This window comes from Halichoeres trimaculatus, unplaced genomic scaffold (assembly GCF_033239565.1).
Source record: "Halichoeres trimaculatus isolate MK-OKI-2021-1 unplaced genomic scaffold, fHalTri1.1 fHalTri1_scaffold_10, whole genome shotgun sequence".
NCBI classification, from domain to species: Eukaryota; Metazoa; Chordata; class Actinopteri; order Labriformes; family Labridae; genus Halichoeres; species Halichoeres trimaculatus.
In genome coordinates, this window is record NW_027437187.1 from 26,052,077 (window position 1) to 26,069,484 (window position 17,408).

Sequence of the window (17,408 nt, forward strand, 5' to 3'; positions counted from 1 at the left end):
GCTTTCAAGAGCTTGAAATTTCTGCCTTTCTCAATCTACCACGTTGAGCTGTTACTACAAACAAGACAATATAGACCAGGGGTCTGCAACCTATGGCTCTGGAGCCTCATGCAGCTCTTTGACCCCTTTGCAGTAGCTTTCAATAAATATTATTTATATAAAGATTTTTTTATTTTTCTTACAGAGGGAATTAAAGATGACTTGACACTAGACAAAATCATGTTAATCCTAACCACTCTAACCCTAACCTTAATCAATTGATATAAAGAGGGTATTAAAGATCTCATCTTGCAATAAAGCCTGCCACCTCCCTTCTTCACCTCCTACAACATTAACAGCCCACCAACTTTCCTTGTACCGGTGGCTAATCTCAAGTTTTACCTCCCTGGTAAGATAACTGAATCAACAAAGAGGCAAACCTGGAAGAAGATACCAGTTTTAATTCTGTGTGAGTGGATTTATTTAACTGCCAACGTACCAGCTCAATATACCTGTTTGATGGCAAGAAATTGGCAGACAATAAGAAAAGACAAGTAGAACGAAATTCACAATATAGGCTTTGTATCAAATTCAGGCCTTCATGTTTTTAATTCTATAATTTCATACATTCAAAAAACTTGTTTGGAAAAGTTTCAAGTATATTTGAACAATGTTTCATATTTTATACACCTATGGCTTTTGGGGAAGATAAAGTCGATTTTGTGGCTCCGGAATTACATTAATCCAAGTGAGATGAAGCAAAATGGCTCCTTTGATCATTAAGGTTGCAGACCCCTGGTCTAGACAGAGCAGTTTGTTGGTGTGATGAAGAGGACTAACTCCTCACAGTAAAAGCGTTCCTAATTCGACCCAGGCCAGAACCTTCTTCTTGAGATTTCGGCTTTTCTCTTTTCAGCCTGTACACCTGAAGTTTCGATCTGCCTGAGTGAGCTGGACAACATATAAATCAAAATTAGTGAGCAGAGCATGTAGGGGGATGTTTTCGTGCAGTGTTTTCATCAGTGCAAATGGTTTAGCTTGAGATTTCTGGCTTTGCCCGCTGAGCCTTGGACCTCAGATTTTGAACCACCAGACTGAACAGGACAGTAAATATATTTGCTGCTTGTTCGAGGTTTCTGGCTCTTTCTCACAGGGATGTGGACCTCAAATATTTAACTATCAGATTGAACTGGACAGTAGATGAACCCTAAAAACTGAGCACTGCACAGAAAGGTGGTCCAGACAGGGAGTGTCTGGCTTCTCCCCACTAGAGTTGGACCAATAGCTGTTAAACTAATGGAAAACACTGGAAAGTAGATAAACCCAGACACCACAATGATGTGATGGTGAGGACTGCTGTGTCATAGTGACACAGCTGCTTGTGTAGGGAGATGAGTGTCTGAGGAGGAAGCAGGGATAGGAGAAGACATTTATTGATTGACAGCTTTTTTGTTGACAAACGCGGCCTCTGCAGCATTCCTATCGGCATTTGAAGAGTGAAATAGGAGCACTGGGAGAAAACACAAGAGAAAAGTCGCTGAACTTTCCAGAGCCATGAATGTTATCATGACACTAGCTCGAGAATCAAGCACAAGAAGACTGAAAATGAGGAAAATGATCCTTCCCCCACTTGATCTGGATGGTGAGGTGTATTGATAATCTGAGTCTGAAGGTCTGGCCCTCAGGTGCAAAAGAAATCACATCAGTGATGTGATTACTGCCGGGAGACGAGTTCATGAGTCAGATGTGTTTACATCAGGAGGATGCATTTCCTCTCAGCGCTGACGCATAATTACATTACGACTTTTCTGTATTGAGAGGAAGCGGCCTGTATTTGCTGCCTAACCCTGTTATCATGCAGGGGGCAGAAACATGACATGACTGCATTAAATACAGAGCAGGGAGCAGACATGGTGCTGCAGACATGGAGCTGCTGCAGTTAGAAGGTGGAAACATGAACACCTGGTAGGTTGTTCATGCTTTTTGAACATTATGCTGTCATTGAAGGGAACATGATTTAAAGATTGTAAAATAAGAGCTCAAATTATTCAGTCAGTCGTGTTTTACTAAACAGTATGCTGGTCACTAGGGGAAAAACTGAGATCTGACACAATTTTAAGTGTTCAGATCTTCATTTAACCCTGAGAGCATGTTTTTAACGATCATGTCTCCTTACTTCATAGATTTTTTTTTCATAATGATGCTGCTAAGCTAGGTGATCGCCAAAGTAAAGATATAAATAAACTGAAGTTCAAATATTTATTTGAGGTTATTTTGATTTGAGATTGTTTCTTCTGTGTTTACCTCAACACAGGCAGATTTAACTGAATACTACCACCACAAAAATGAAAATCTAAGCAAGTGTTTATGTCTTATTTAAGAATAAAAAATACCTCATTAGATTCAAAATGAACCACATTCATGTGACAAGTCCAAAAAGAAAAATATTTCAAGATTTTAGAAGACAAAAATGCATCTGAGTTGCTTGTGAGGGATAAAAGGACTGCCAATGGAGTAAGACAAGTTTAATTTATTGTGTTAAGACAATATTTTCAAATCAAGAAACAAATGAGCAATTTCTTTTTACTCCATTTGTGGATTTTTTTCCTTTTTAAAAGTCATCCAGGCATGATTTTATTTTAATATCCCGAAACAAGGCCTTTCTTTGGCTTTTCGACACTTGCTTAGATGTCAGTTTTTGCAGAGAACCATTTGAAGAAGTTAATGTTTGAGATATATTTCATCAAAATAAATCAGCACTAAATCAAATAATGGCAGCTTCTCCTTTCATGTGACACATCTTTGATGTGTATCTGACTTCCTGGTAAACATGATATTCACCATGTTGAAAATACATCTTATCTACTCAGTCCATCCTAGGTTCTACCTATATTTGCTTTTAAAAATTTAAATCTCAAACCAAGCCAATCTTTAACCTGCTTTGCCTCTTTCTCAGTCCACACCGGACGCCATTTGTTGTGTCCTTTGCCGTCTGTGACCAGCTCTTGTGTTGTCATGCGTGTAAGCTGTTGGTGGAGAGCTGTGTCAGTGCGCCGTGTTGATGCCGGAGGGAAATGCGATCCATCACCGGACAGGGCTGTTACCCAGATGTCTGAGCACAGCCTTGCACAGTCATCTCATCTCACCTTCCTCTCTTTTTATGACAGGCGGCTAAAAGGGAAGAGCCTTCAAATTACCTTCTCTGGGAAAACACGTCGAGTAAAACCAAAGATACTGTCCGGTTAAGAGGAAAACATGCAGCACATTGGTAATCAAGCCATGATGAGGATGCATATCAGTGCAGACTGGTGTTGAAATAATCAGGCAGTTGTGAGTACAAATTACCAACTTATTATCTGCACGTCCCTCCTGCTTGAGATGATCCACGGCAGCTTTTCTCAGATCACAATCAACTAATCTTCATATAATTAGGAGGCAAGAAGCAGCCAGGTTCAGTGATGGGTTTTAATTACATACACTCTTAACAGTCTGTACACAGGAGCAACAGGAAAACAGAGGAATTACATTAATCTGTGGCTATTTGACCCCAGCCTCTCTGGGAGCGACCCACACTGTGTTGTATCAGGTTTACAGTACTTGACCAGGATAAGTATGGAAATGAATGTCTGCAGTGCATTTTTTTTTAAACAGTATATTCATAACATTAAGATAATCTGAGCATATCCGCAGCAGTGTCTATAAACCAGCTCTTTTTCTAACAGCTGCAGCCTTCTTACAGATGTTACAATATGCAGCAGAGTGAGGAACAAAACGCAGCACTTCAAGGTAGAAAGAGCGGTGGAAGCTTTTGAGAAGAGGCATCAAAGGGAAAGAGGGCACGCTGAAGACGGAGCAGAAAATGTGCGTCGCCTGTGGGGAATCCATAAAACCAAACAACCCAGCACACAAACATAAAAGCATTTGAAACATGTGAACTTAAAATACACTGAGGCTAAAATAACACATAAAAGGTAGATTACTCAGACAGCAGCACTCCTTTCGGATCATAATACAGTTTATCTCTTATTCTTATCAATCATTACAGATCATTTAGAATAAAATACAGGGTAGATCTTAAATTACTCTCCTTTAGTAAGATTTCTTTTGTTCTTACAAGATATTTACAATATTGGCTTTGTTAGAAACACTGCAAAATGCAAAACCAAGCAAGTATTTTTTTAATTTCTAGTAAAAAAAAAGCTTTTTAAACTTGTTATGAGCCTGACACCTGACAAGTCCAGATTTTTGTCCTGACCTGAATTTATGCATCTCAATACTACAGCACAATACATTGAACATTTTCTTTAATTTATTATAAGTTTTGAGACCATGTGTTCATTTCTTTATTTATTTATAGGATCAATATTCTCTTGTCATCTATTATTTATGTGCAGGATTTGGACAATGACCTTCAGTCCTTCATGTTTTAATCCAACATGTTTAAGCCGCAATAAAATAGACCTTGAACTCTGAACCTCAATTTCTTAAAACAAGATTCATGTCTTTCTTTACAACTTAAGCTGATTTTTTTTTTTATCACTTATTGTTAGCCTGAACCTGATTGAAATTTGTTCCTTATCTGTACTTGTCAGTTTAATGTGGCTTTTAAATCCAAAAAGACTTTTTATTTTTCTAGAAATGGGACAAAAACACTATTTTGAAGTTTCTTTTTTTTCCAGTGGAAATCTTAAATAACACATGCATTTTAAATACAACATATGCACACCTGAAAGTCTTGCAGTCTGGCCCCTTTTGTGCCAGTATCTTCATAACAAAAACACAGTGAACCAGTAGCTGCATCTTCATATGTGCAAAGTTTTGTCATAACAACTGAGATGTGTCACTTACATTAGGTGCCTCATTTATGCTGTTTTTGCTGTTTCATTTTTAATACTCCAGGATTAAACCTTTTAACAATACATCTCATTTCCATTTTTTTTTGTAAAGATACAAACAGGAGGTTGAAAAGTTAACTGGTTGTTATGACACATCTTAAAAAAGGAGGACAGTGTTTTTTTAAGTGCTCATTTTACGAGACAGTTATGAAAAACATCACTGTCTACTGTTGGTAAAACGTCTGACAATTCAAGATGTTATTATGTGGATAAGCTAAAAAGCAAGCAGCCAGTTGGCTCAAACACTTCTTGACAGGTGAGCTGTTCCTTGTTTCTTCTCTTAATGCTTGACTCAGCTAACCAGCTCCCGGAAGCACCCATTTTTTAATTTTGGAAAGGACATGCGCTTGACAATTGGCAAGAATGCAAAGAAGCGTCTTTTGTACTTTTTCTTTAAGCATGCAAGATGCATTTGTGAGCACAGCTGCTGGCAGAATCAAAATCTAGGCAGCTTCTCCCCCCACCTGTTATTTGACACATCTTATTTGAGTGCAAAATCAAGTGTTTTCAACTACAGTGGTCAGCAGATGTATTAATGAGGAGGAAGGTAGTGTTTGGCATGTTGGATCCATCACCTACTTGTGCGCTTACACTGTTCTTCAGAGCTACAGGTCAGAAAGTCAACAGCATGAAATATTTAAGGATATGTATAATGAAAAGGTTTCCATATGAGGTAAAGGTGGATCTGTTGGACCTAGAACTTAGAGGAGTAGGAGGACAGACCGTTGAACATGTCTGCCCTGAGTTTGGCCCACTCAGCCATCCTCTGCACGGAGCTTTTCTCTCGGTTGAGGATGCCAGCCACTTTCTTCAGCTTCTCCTCGTTCCTCTCCAGATAGCGGATGCCCTCGGCCTGCAGCATGTTCAGCTTCTCCTGCCGGCTCTCATCCATGGAGATGTCTTCACTCAAGTAAGGGTTGAAGCGGAAATAAGTGTTGGGAGGGAGGAAGGCGTCAAGCATGGCGTGAACCTCTGGAGGAAAGAAAAGAGAGGCGAGAGTGAGGCCACATGGAACAAATCAAACATGACATTTTACATGCACCATCATCAAAAACAAACAATTAACTTGCTAATAGCAGCAGGATGTGAAAACACAGAGAGTGAGAAGGGCGTGTGAAGTCTGTCAGAGGGAGGGAGACGGGTTACAGAGCGCGGACTCAGGCCTGATAAAACGAGGTGATACAGAGTGAAAATGTCTAGACTGCCTGTCATAGAGGTTTTCAAACGCTACATCTGAGAGATCCACAAATTCAGAAAACAAACAAAATATTTAAGGGGGAATCAAAGGGTAAACATGCCTGAAGGATCCAAAAAGGCTGTTCTGCTTGTTTCTTCCTGAATTCCCAGACTGGTTCAACAGTCCAGACATGATTCAATTACATCAGACGCTTTTAAGGCTGTGGGCTGAAACTCCACAGGGAGTTATTTATCAAAAGTTGGATTTCTAAAACCTCTGTGAATCACTGCTGTTGGAAAAGTTATAAGAACAGAAGAGTTAAAGAAAAGATAAATGTAATCACAAACTTCCTTAGATGAGTCAAGCTTGGATGTTTGGTGTCTGATAAATTACTGATACAGGAAAGTAAACACGTTTCCTGCTGTTATCAGCTCTCAGAGTGCTGCTCCACACTTATCAGGATAATGAGTGTATGACTCTGGTTTCCTGTGTCTACCAAACGTTTATCATGTGAGGTTGGGTTGCGTTTAAGCAAAATGTTTCTCATTTATTCAATGCAGCTGTAGAAAATTACTACGTTACATATTTAGCCACAACTTCTTCGGGAAAAATCTTGTTCTGAGTTTTCAGCACATAAGAATCTATAGCTCCGTTTCCACCAAGCGGCAGCATTTCCATTGACTAATCCCGGTACAGACCCCCAAATAACTGACACAAGCAGTCCCACTTTTTGGCACCCTTCCGTAGGGGTGCCAGACTAAACCGATCCGGTCCCGGAAGGTGGAGCCGCAAAACTGCAGACCCCTCCTCTCTAGCAGCGGGGAGGAGAATGCCAAAGTTGAAGAGCCACCACTGCTTTGTTTTTGGCTGTAATCAGCCACACAGTCCCATGCACAAGCTTCCTATCTCGGAAGAAGACAAGAGTAAGTGGCTAGAGTTCATTTATCAAGGAAATGTTCCAGCTACACTCAATAAAACTGTGCATGTGTGTGCTAGTCACTTCACTCCCGACTGCTTTTCCAACTTTGGACAGCACAACAGAGGGCTAGCGAACAGACTGGTCCTGAATCCAGGCGTATTACCAACCATCCACCAACAAAACTCGGACCCTGGAAATGTGAGTATTTTAAATGCTGTGGAGCAGATGTAAGAGCTTTTGCTCAGTGCCCCCCCTGTCTCTGTGTTAGCTTCAGGATGCTAACTTTAGCTGCGGTTAGCCTGTTGTTTTAGCCTGTAATGTTAAGGTAAGTGAGCTTCGCTGTTTTCTAAACATTGTGCACTCAGAGCTGTGACGCGGAAGAGCGGGGCGGTATCAGCAGTGGCTCATTTACATATGAAGGTCACGCCCACTAAATTAGACCGTTCTGAACAGAGGGGCTATGAGAGCCTGGAAACAATGCTGCTGTGCTTGATTTATTGGCTTTTTGGACCAAAATATGTTACTACCATTTCATGAAGACATCAATTATCCATATTAAACTGCAGAAAAGGAGCATAATATGGGACCTTTAAATGTCCACATTAAGATGCACTCCTAAAATCTCATGAGAAATCCAGTTTTATTTCCTGCTCAACAACAGTGTTCTAACTATGTGTAACCCTACCTGTGTCACACCTCCTCATTTCACAATAGAAACATCAACAAAGGGGTGTCTGATTGGGGGATGATTGCCAGGGTGCAAAGAGTGTCTTGAACATTTTATTTTCAAAATAAAGCTTGCGCTGCGTCAGCTATCCATATCAAAAGATATCGAGAGTGAGAAAGATAACCAACTCTTGTTTTGGACACCTCAAACAAACAGAAATAGAATAGAATAGAAAATACTTTATTTATCCCCGAGGGGAAATTCAGGAGTCACAGCAGCATTTAAGAAAACAAAAGTAAGAAAGAGTATAGAAAGTGCAAAAATGTCCATAAGAAATTAGATGACGACATCCCGTCCACCACTCGTCCACCACTCTCCAGCCCAGCCAGCCTCCACCTCCACAGGGTCCAGGACTGAGCCTCCCCAGCAGTCTGTTCAGTCTCTGTCTCCTGGATCCTGTCTGCTCACAGCAGGCGAAGCTCCTCCGATGTGTCGCGGCGTCTGATGTCTGCTCCGTCAGCCACGTCCGTGAACAGCATGATGCCGCTGGATTAGCACAGCTAGCTCATCCATCCCCCGGAGCGAGATCCCACGTTCCCAACAACGATGGATGGAAGGACAGGTCCACGTCGTCACCTCCCAGCTCACATCTGAGAACCAGCACGTCGTCCTCACCTCCTTCTCCTCAGCTCGAGGGAAATCATCAAGCCCTACACTAGTTAGCATTTACATGCTACAGGCTGCTAACAGCTAATTTCGCATGTAAACAATGCAGCCATGGTTACATGTAGGCTCTCCAGACAAACACAGGAGAAAAGTAGTAAAAAAATACCGCCGAAGCCACAAAAAGTTTGGTGTCCGTGACCGACAATGAACCATACAAAGTGATGATCCACTCCAAATACAAAGATGACGAAAAAGAGACGAAAAAATTACAAGAAACGGACAAAGACGAGAGAGCTGCTGCAACAGGCAGCTACTTGGGTAGCGCCTAGCAACCGATTTAAATGAATGCAACATCATTAGCTCACATCATGTTGCAGAAGTCTTTATTTGATGGATACAGAGTTTTCTGCTTTACAATGCCACATGTTATCTGATCCATGAATGCTCTTTGGACATGTAGTAAGACTAAGTTTGTGAGCTACTACAACCCCGCTCCACCAGGAGCTCTGTTTACATCTAAATCCCACTTGATCAGCTTTATCTGTCCGCAACAACAAACCCAGCTCCGCTGATACACCTTAGAGAAAGTAGGAGGCCTGTGAGCACTGGGACGGAAGGAAAGCTTTTGAAATAAAGGAAATCTGCGATAAACGCTCTCACTAATCTCCTATTTCTAAATAACAGAGCCTGTTGGAGAGCTGGGGAGAGCTTAATCTCAAATACAGGAGGAACAAGTGCAGAGAGGCATCTGGATCACACGCTGCACCACAGCAGCAAGGAGGGGTCCGAGCCAAATTTAGGCACAGCGGAGGTGCCCATGTCCAGAGGTGATAAGGAGACAGATGAGGTTGCATCTACAGAGGGCCACAAAGGGATGTATCAGAGCACAGTAAACCTGCAGTGCAGCGTTTCCTACACTGGTGACATCAAACCTAATTCCCCCCGCTGAGATGAAACAGAAACAGAGCAATAATCCATTCAAGTCTTTGTACTTCCTGATTAGAAAGTGTATTAATGCAATCTCCACATATGGAAAGAGATAAAAACCATACTGCAGACAATGCAACCATTAAGCTGAATACCATCTGTTTCCATATACCACACCCTGCATTTGGCATATGATGCAATGATTTTTGGGCTGATGTATTGAGGGGTGTTTCAGTAAATTGGACCATGAATGAATAAAAATAATCATGTTTTTGACACTGTGCCAGTGTGCCTGTGTTGCTTTGAAAGCTCTGCAGCAAAATGCTGAGCTCCACAGCTCTTTTATTTTCAGTCAAATCAAACATATGCTGAACCATTTTGGCAGATTTATAAGCACGGGCAATTCAAACATTAGTGCACTTCCATCAGAAGTTAGGAGACTCTTTGAAGGCATATTATAAAACAGTCCTTCAAACGAAAGCAGCAGACAGTGAAATATCTTGACTTTTGTTCTGTTGTAAATGTCAAGCTTTGGAAAGTCATTCATTCTACATTCCCTATTATCTGCATTTAATTTGCTTCACATCCATACCTTCAGCCAGGCTCACGTTTTCTGTTTAGATTTCCAGTATTAATCCCTGATCGAGACAGCCTCCAGGATATCTTCAGGCTCATTTTCTTCTCAGACTCACCAAGGACACGAAACAACTTTTGAGGAGGCTGCCTTCACGTTGCATTGAGTAAGTCATTCTTCAAGTGGGGGCTATGTTTTTTGTCTACAAGCAGCTTCTTTTTCTCCAAGATAAATACTGAAGGGCTTTCACCATATTTGTAAGGCAAAATCTGAAGACAGGCAGGAAAGATTTGGAAGGTGTGGCAGAGAGGGGATGAAATGAATGAGTTCCTTTGTGATGGCTGCTGTTTCTTTGGTTTTATGATTACAACACATGTGACGGTTCCACAAACACAAACCCATCTATCTCTCTCTTTCTGGATCTTCCTCTATCCTTTTTACGATCACAACACACTCAAGGCAGATGGTTGTCTAACATGAGTCTGGTTCTGCTCAAGGTTTCTGCCTTTTAAAGTAAAATTGTCCTTTCCACTGTAACTTTCTATATGCTGCAAACTGCTCTACTCATGGTGGATTGAGATCAGACTGAGTTCTGTCTGTAAGATAGGACTGGATCTTATCCTGTGATGATTTATGGTCCCTGTTAATATAACAGAGGCTAGAAGGACAGTAGCCTTTGTATAAAGGCATTAACTTAAACCTTAGTCAAACCCGTTGTCTGCTCACTCAATCGCTCTTCATACACAAATATCAGGAAACTTTTTGGAGTGCAGTGCATGTATGAAAGAGGCTGCTGGAATGGGACCACCGTACTTGCCCACAAACTCTCCCAGAAGTTTGGGTGTCATGATCGATGACCAGCTGACCCTCACGTTTCATGTGGGCATGATTGCTCAGTCTTGTTGATATACCTTCTATAACACCAGGGACATCAGACCCTACCTGACACATCAGGCCACACAGCTTCTGGTACAAGCCCTTGTAATTTCACGCTTCGACAACTCGACTCTTTTCTAGCAGGCCTCCCTGCATGTAGACCTCTGCAGATGACCCAGAATGCAGCAGCACGTCTAGTCTTTAACTAGTCCAAAACAGCACGTCACCTTGCTGTTAATCACTCTTAACTCACTTCCAGTTCTCACCTGCTATGCTCTGCTTGTGAAAGACGCCTGGTGTTCCCAGCCTTAGCGGGGCTCCAAATCTCTAGCCAGACTCCTTCCCTCTGTTGTACCCAAATGGTGGAACGAAATACCTAACTCTATAAAATCCGGAGAGTCCCTTTCTACTTTTAAGAGATGTCTGAAAACTCATCTGTTCAGGGAACACTAAGGCACATTAGCTGACCCTTCTCTTCTTTGTCCCCAGGGGTAGAATGAGTCAGACGTCTCAGACCCAGCTCTTAGTAAATATTCAGCACTGATTATTGAATGTCGTTGAAGGCTGAGGTATATTGTTGCAGTACTTTTAATTGTGGTCAGCTATGTCTACATTATTTTATATGAAAAAAAAAAAAAAAAAATGCACTTCTTCTTGCAAATAGTATTACTTTGTCACACTAAGGTTTTCCCTCCTGTCTAAATTCCTGCTTTTGTTGTACGTCACTTTGAACAAAAGTGTCTGGGAAATGAAACTATGGAATAATAAAACCACGGTTGCTAAAAAAGACTGAGTCTAAATAGAACACACTCTCCTAAGCATGATAGAAAAGAGGACAAAGGCAAACAATAAAGAATCAACTAAGATAGAAAAAAAAACAGATCAAAGACATAGAGGCTGTTGATTGAGGATCCTTGATTTTGCAGCTTACCCTCGGTGTCGGTGGCGCTGCTGATGACATTGGTCAGTTTGGTTTTGAGGCTTGTATAAGTGCCACTGTTCCTCCCAGGAGCCTCAAAACGACCCGTACCCAGTGAGACCACACACTCCAATGGCGTGCTGGGCCACAAACACTTAGACTCATGGACCGCCAGAGCTGTGGGGTTGTTAATCAGGAGACCACCATCCTGTACAAAAAGACATCAGAAGTGGAGTGTTACAGACTTCAGTTACAGGCTTTGAGTGTTTTTTAATGACGAGACTACAGCAAGCGTAACCAATTAATGAGCCTCTGAAGTTTCAGAGCCTGCTTGGGTTTTAACAGACAAAAGATGGAATTTTTGAGGAGCCGCTGATGAAACAAAAAAAAAATCAATGCACATTTCTAGAGCTGGTTCTGGATCTACAAAGCAAAGAGCTAAATTGTTGTTGTTGTTTTTTTCTTTCTTCCCTACAGTTTCAGTCAGCAGGGCTTTGATATTGAACAACTGCCCAGGAGTGCTTTGCTTTGGATCCATAGTCTACCCGCGGGTAAGGGGGTGTAACTGGAGAGGCGTTGGGATTTGTTGAATAGGCATGAGGCTGAGGGGCCGCGGGGCTGCAGGCTGGCAGAGGGATCAAACACACAGGGGCCAGTCCTCATTAAAGAGGCCAGGCTGTGGGGTGGGAGCCGCGGGGCCCCAAGTGTCTGGGGACACACAAGGGGGATGAGAGCTTGTTTATGTGACTGTGTGTATGTGCGTGTTTGATCGAAAGCTCATGCCTACTTAAAGTCAATGCATATAATAAAGTGCGTGCGTGTTCCTGACAGCATGTCACATGGATTCAAACACGCCGGGCCTTGGGGAGCAGAGGGAGGGAAGAGCCAATCTCTTCAGCACACTTCAGACATGTTGCTGCCTAATGACACTTCTGTACAAATCTGTGGGGGCACAATGTGTGCTGGAAATTTGAGGGCGTGCTACCCAAGCAAAGGTCTGAAAATCATTCAGGGAGGGATGCTGGGAAATTGTGTCATCAATCCAAAGAGCATGGAAATAGACTTGTAGAGAGAATTGGCCATTGTATTTAGACTGGAGGCTCTATGTAGAGTAATAGCTCCCATGGTGGAGGACGCATGATAACTGGTTTTGGCTTTAAATCTTGGAGTGATCTATGAAAATGTTCTGTGATGCTGTGAAATTCAGGAAAGCAGAGTCAAAAGTTCTATGTTGACTTGCGACTTTGTCTAAACCAATGCAGGTACGAACGATTGAAGCTCCATGCTACAGTCAGCAAGGTATGTGCTGAAAATGACAAGTCTTCTGACTTAGAAATATAATGGTACTGATGTTCCTTATCTCTCAATAATTCAAAAAAGACTGCCTGAGCTGCTGGAATTCATTTGGGGAAAAAAAAGAAAAAAAAACATTAATAAGAAAAATTAATAAATCATTAATTGGTCCGTTTTCTGAGTGCATTTTTCATTGCTCTGAGAATCTTGTGAATATTATCTGATAACTTGATCAACATCAAGTAATAACTATTCTTTTTCTATTATCTTGAACTGAAACATAATTTTGTAAATTTCTTTTTTAAATTTTGCAGACATTTCTAAATGATTTTTTTCTGTTTATTGCTTTGTTATATCCATAATAATAAAATCAATATCAAATTTTCTGTTATTTATGATTTTGTTTCTGTTTTGTATCAGACATTTTATCATTTCGAGATTTTTTGTGATGAATTGATAATATTTTGTTAAATCAAGTGATTATTATTACTATTTTACATTAAAACCCTCCCTTGCTTCCTGTGATGCATAAGTTTAAACCTTCATTAGTGTAAACTTTCCCAACCAAAATGTTTATAAATACAATTTAATTTAATTTTATTTATTTATTTATTTTTTGAGCACAACAATCACTCTCTTCTTCCTCTTTTTGTGGGGTTATCATTTGTGCTTTCTTACACCAAGGCTCTTATATTTTTAATACTTTCTGTTGTTTTTGTTTCATTTTGTTCTGCCTTTTTGTTTTCAATTTTTAATTAGTTTTGGTATTTGTTTAGGTCTTCTTTTTGATGTGGGGTAGTTGTCAGGTGCGAGACTCAAAATTGTGATAAAAAGCATTGTGATATAAAAAATCAAAACATACCATTTTCAAAAATGCATTCAATGAGGACAGATAAATAAACAATCCCACACAATAATATAATGTATCACTCAGTGTTATTCTGTCTGGCCACTGAATGAATGGTTATTAAAAAATAAATATAAATAGTATGTATGAGATAGATTGGAATGGATTTTTTTTTCCTTACAGTTTAAGTTAGTTGTTGCATCTTGATAAAGCCTTGTTTGTATTTTTATTTCAGTGGACAAAATTGTTTTTCACCTCATGTTTTTACTATTTCCTTGGTTTTAATGGGTTTTCATTAACTATAATAACCTCATCTTAAAACAGGGTCAAATAACATTTAAGCAAATGGCAGCAGCTATTTTTGGGTGTTACAGCCCCAGCTAATAGTGGGTGGCTTCCAAAGACCTAACGTGTTATCATCAGTTTTGGCCTGCAATTATCAAAGTAAAATAAAACATTAGTAATAATTTTGACTGTCTAGTAATGTCATGTAACAATATCTGGTGTGAACATCTTTAATAAATTTTCAGATTAGTCACAAACAAGTGAAAACTTTGACCTAATTCTACAAAAAAAGGAATCTGAAGAAGCGTTTAATTCATTACCAGTCCGTCTTTGGGGCCCTTAAATACCATCTAATAATCACAGCGGTACATCACACCAAAAATCTAATGCTAACCCTGTGGCGGCGTTTCAGCCTGTGAATCTGTTTCTTCTGTTTGCCTGGTTTCTCTCTTACTTTCTGACCGTCTCCTGCTCTCCTGGTGCAGCTCTCACTTCTCTACACCTTGGAACCAGCTGGTGATTTAGCACACCTGAAGCCACAAACTAATAAAGACCTGCAGCATGAAAAGCAACAGAGGAAAGGGGTAAGAAGGATGGATAATGGAGCTCTAGCTGTTTCTTCTCCATTGCAGAATGAGGAGCTGATCTGAATCAGTGCCACAGAGTTTCTTTTGATTTTGTTGTACTTTTGATCGATTCTGTTATCAAAAATGATCAGCTGCTTTTCTTTTGGTTAGTTTTAATCAAAGAAGCTTGTTTCAAGTTTTTTCCAGGGATAAATAATTTGTAATAATTAGGATTTCTCCTGTGAATCAGTACAAACAGATGATTTTCTTCCTTTGACACTGACTGACAGACTGAGCCAGCCTTCAGTGAAGCCACATCAAGAAGAACAGCAGACAAACTACAAAAACAAATGTCTCCTGTCCCTCTGAGATAAACTGTCTGAAGGAAAAACTTTGCCAAAAAGAATTCATCTGTTACGATAATGTGCCTTATGAATCATGTAAAACCTTAAAGTAAGATATGACGAGGAGTTCCTGCGAGAGCGTGAGCCTCAGAGAGCCCCCGTCTCACTGAAGTCCCACAAAGAGGGTTTCACTGTGCCACAGAGCATGGGAGAACTGCTGAGGCAGCCGTTTGTCCAAAGCACGTCATTATGCACCAGCGGGGTGTCTGGCAGACTAAGAAATGAATCACAGAAAAGGGAGAAAAAAATGCCAGAGCTGGAGTCTTTCCTAATGTACACTTTGAGGGGACCGTCTCTGTGGCAAGCACCAGACGATCCCAGCTGGAAACAAAAATACTTTGCAGTTTTCTTATCACTCACACCACTGAGAGTTGCTCCGTTTTCTCAACTTGGAGGCAATTATGGCAACAGGCTGGGTCCAGTCATGGCTTCTTTGTGCCGATGGCTGGGGGCAAATTTCATGAGCACAGCGCCTGGCCTTGCACACAGAGCCAAGCATGTAACATTAGAGGCCAATTGCACAATGTTCTTGTGAGCTGGGAGATGAATGCTATAACTTGTCTCCATTTCAGTGCACCTGCTCGTGCAATTCAGAGCCAGTGGGAGACATAGTGGAGCCTGTTTCTTTGATAGTGAAGGAGCTTTCTGATAGGGACATTTTCTGAAGAAGGGAAATATTTGCTGCCTTAGTTTTCCTCTACGGTCACTACACTCAAGCTAGCTGGTGGGAGACCAGGTTCAGGCTGCACAGATGTTAAAGCCGCAGTGGAAAAGCCTGAAAGCCTGAAATACCCATGCTTGGCCCTCTGCCACATTCTCAAACAAGGGTTTCTTGGGGCCAGGGCATATTTGGATAAAGAGTTAAGTTAGAAACAATGATGTACTTAGGATAAACTGCAAAAGAGCTTTGCATACAAAGTGGCCCAGCTGAAGTTAGCTGTCAAACACGCAGCAGGATGCGAGGCAAAGGTCACTTCCATTTATGAGGATTTAGAGCCATAATGCTGCACAGACTCACAATGACTCAATCTCACTGGGAAGAAATCTGGCATGTGTCAACAGATAAACGTTCTCACAGGGCACATCCTGTCAGTTCGACCATCTTATGGAAGTTTTACCTAAACTGAATTTTAAAACCTTTCCTTCCTGAAAAGGCTTACTTCCTTGATTCCGGTGAAGCCGGTTTTCTCGACACTCCAGAGAATCACTGCTGCTGTGGCCTTGCCTGTACCCTTCAGGGTCTAATGATTGATTCACAAATCAGCTCCTTCTTTTCCTGTAGCTCAATTAAAGTGACTTTTTCAACTAATTAGGCCTCCTGCACCTTTGGGAATATGTTTCAATTCTTCAGATGGCCAATTAAAAAGAAATATGGCTTTAGAAAAATCTGCTCCAGGATCATTTCCTGAATGAAACTGCTCAAATGACATGAGCTGTGATAAATAAACAAAACGAAAACACGCAGGATTTAAAGGGCCCATGCATTACTGTTTGAAATTCCTCCTCTGTCATTAACTTTTAGGAGCTTATCTCAGTGTGCCGGTTTAGGCCGTCCTGAGAGGAGAGCTGATTTGAATGGGAAAGAGGTGCTATCATCAGGATCAGTAAAAGTCATTTCACGCGCCACTGTATGCCAGCTCCCATTAGCTGGGACAGCAAACTTCATCCTCTTCATTCAGCCTGCCTCTCTGTCTCTCCCTGCCTCTCTAACCAGTGGGTGAGCTTCAACACAGCTTATTAAAGAAGAACAGAGCGCTTGGTTAAATCTAAATGAGGAAAGCCTTCGATGTTCATATAGAGTTAAACTCACATTACGATTTCTGGTGTTGCTTCTCTGACAGCGCTGCTCTAAAGGGGCACCGAGCTCTGTCATGACTTATGATGAAGCTACCCTTCTTCTCAAGCCATTAATTAGGGAAGCATTACATAAGCTTGATTATGCCTTTCACAATAACAACACTGTTTTCCTGAGATGGTCATTCACTTGATTGAGTGGATAATTAGGCTGCTGTAAAAAAAAAGACCTCTGTCCACTCTCTGAACACTTTAAATCTTCAGTTTGCAAAAAGCGAGCTATTCTCACTCCTAAATCAGAATCCTAATCGGGAAAGCAAATGTGCTTATTGAGTCCAAATAATTGCCTAAATGGCATCCAATCCACACAAAGGCCACCATTGTTATCACTGAGGATGAGAGTGACAACAGTGTCAGTGTAGTGAGTTCCACTCCAGTTGCGGTCGAGCCAAGTCAGAGGTCTTCACGCCGTATTACGTAATTATGCCGAGCACTTCTTCTTTTTGCCCTCTTGCCTTAAAGGCACCCAAGGTCACAATGAGCCCCATCTTCCCAAGCTTTCAACAAAAAAGGAGCTATCTCTGTGGGTGCCAACTCTGCCCTCAGCAGTTAAGGGAATT

The 17,408-nt window shown here is 41.1% G+C and overlaps 1 protein-coding gene across 3 annotated transcripts in view; it reads right to left on the reverse strand.

Moving 5' to 3' along the window:
* Nucleotides 1–3,440: 3,440 nt before the first annotated feature.
* Nucleotides 3,441–17,408, reverse strand: part of LOC141796885 (calcium-independent phospholipase A2-gamma-like) — a 31,605-nt gene continuing 17,637 nt past the window's right edge. For all 3 annotated transcript variants that reach the window (XM_074678189.1, XM_074678188.1, XM_074678190.1), the window contains exons 9-10: nucleotides 11,612–11,807; nucleotides 3,441–5,846 (exon numbers count right to left, since the gene is read on the reverse strand). In XM_074678189.1, the coding sequence (XP_074534290.1) occupies nucleotides 5,569–5,846; nucleotides 11,612–11,807 (474 nt within the window). In that variant the 3' untranslated portion in view covers nucleotides 3,441–5,568. The remainder of the gene's footprint in view (nucleotides 5,847–11,611; nucleotides 11,808–17,408) is intronic.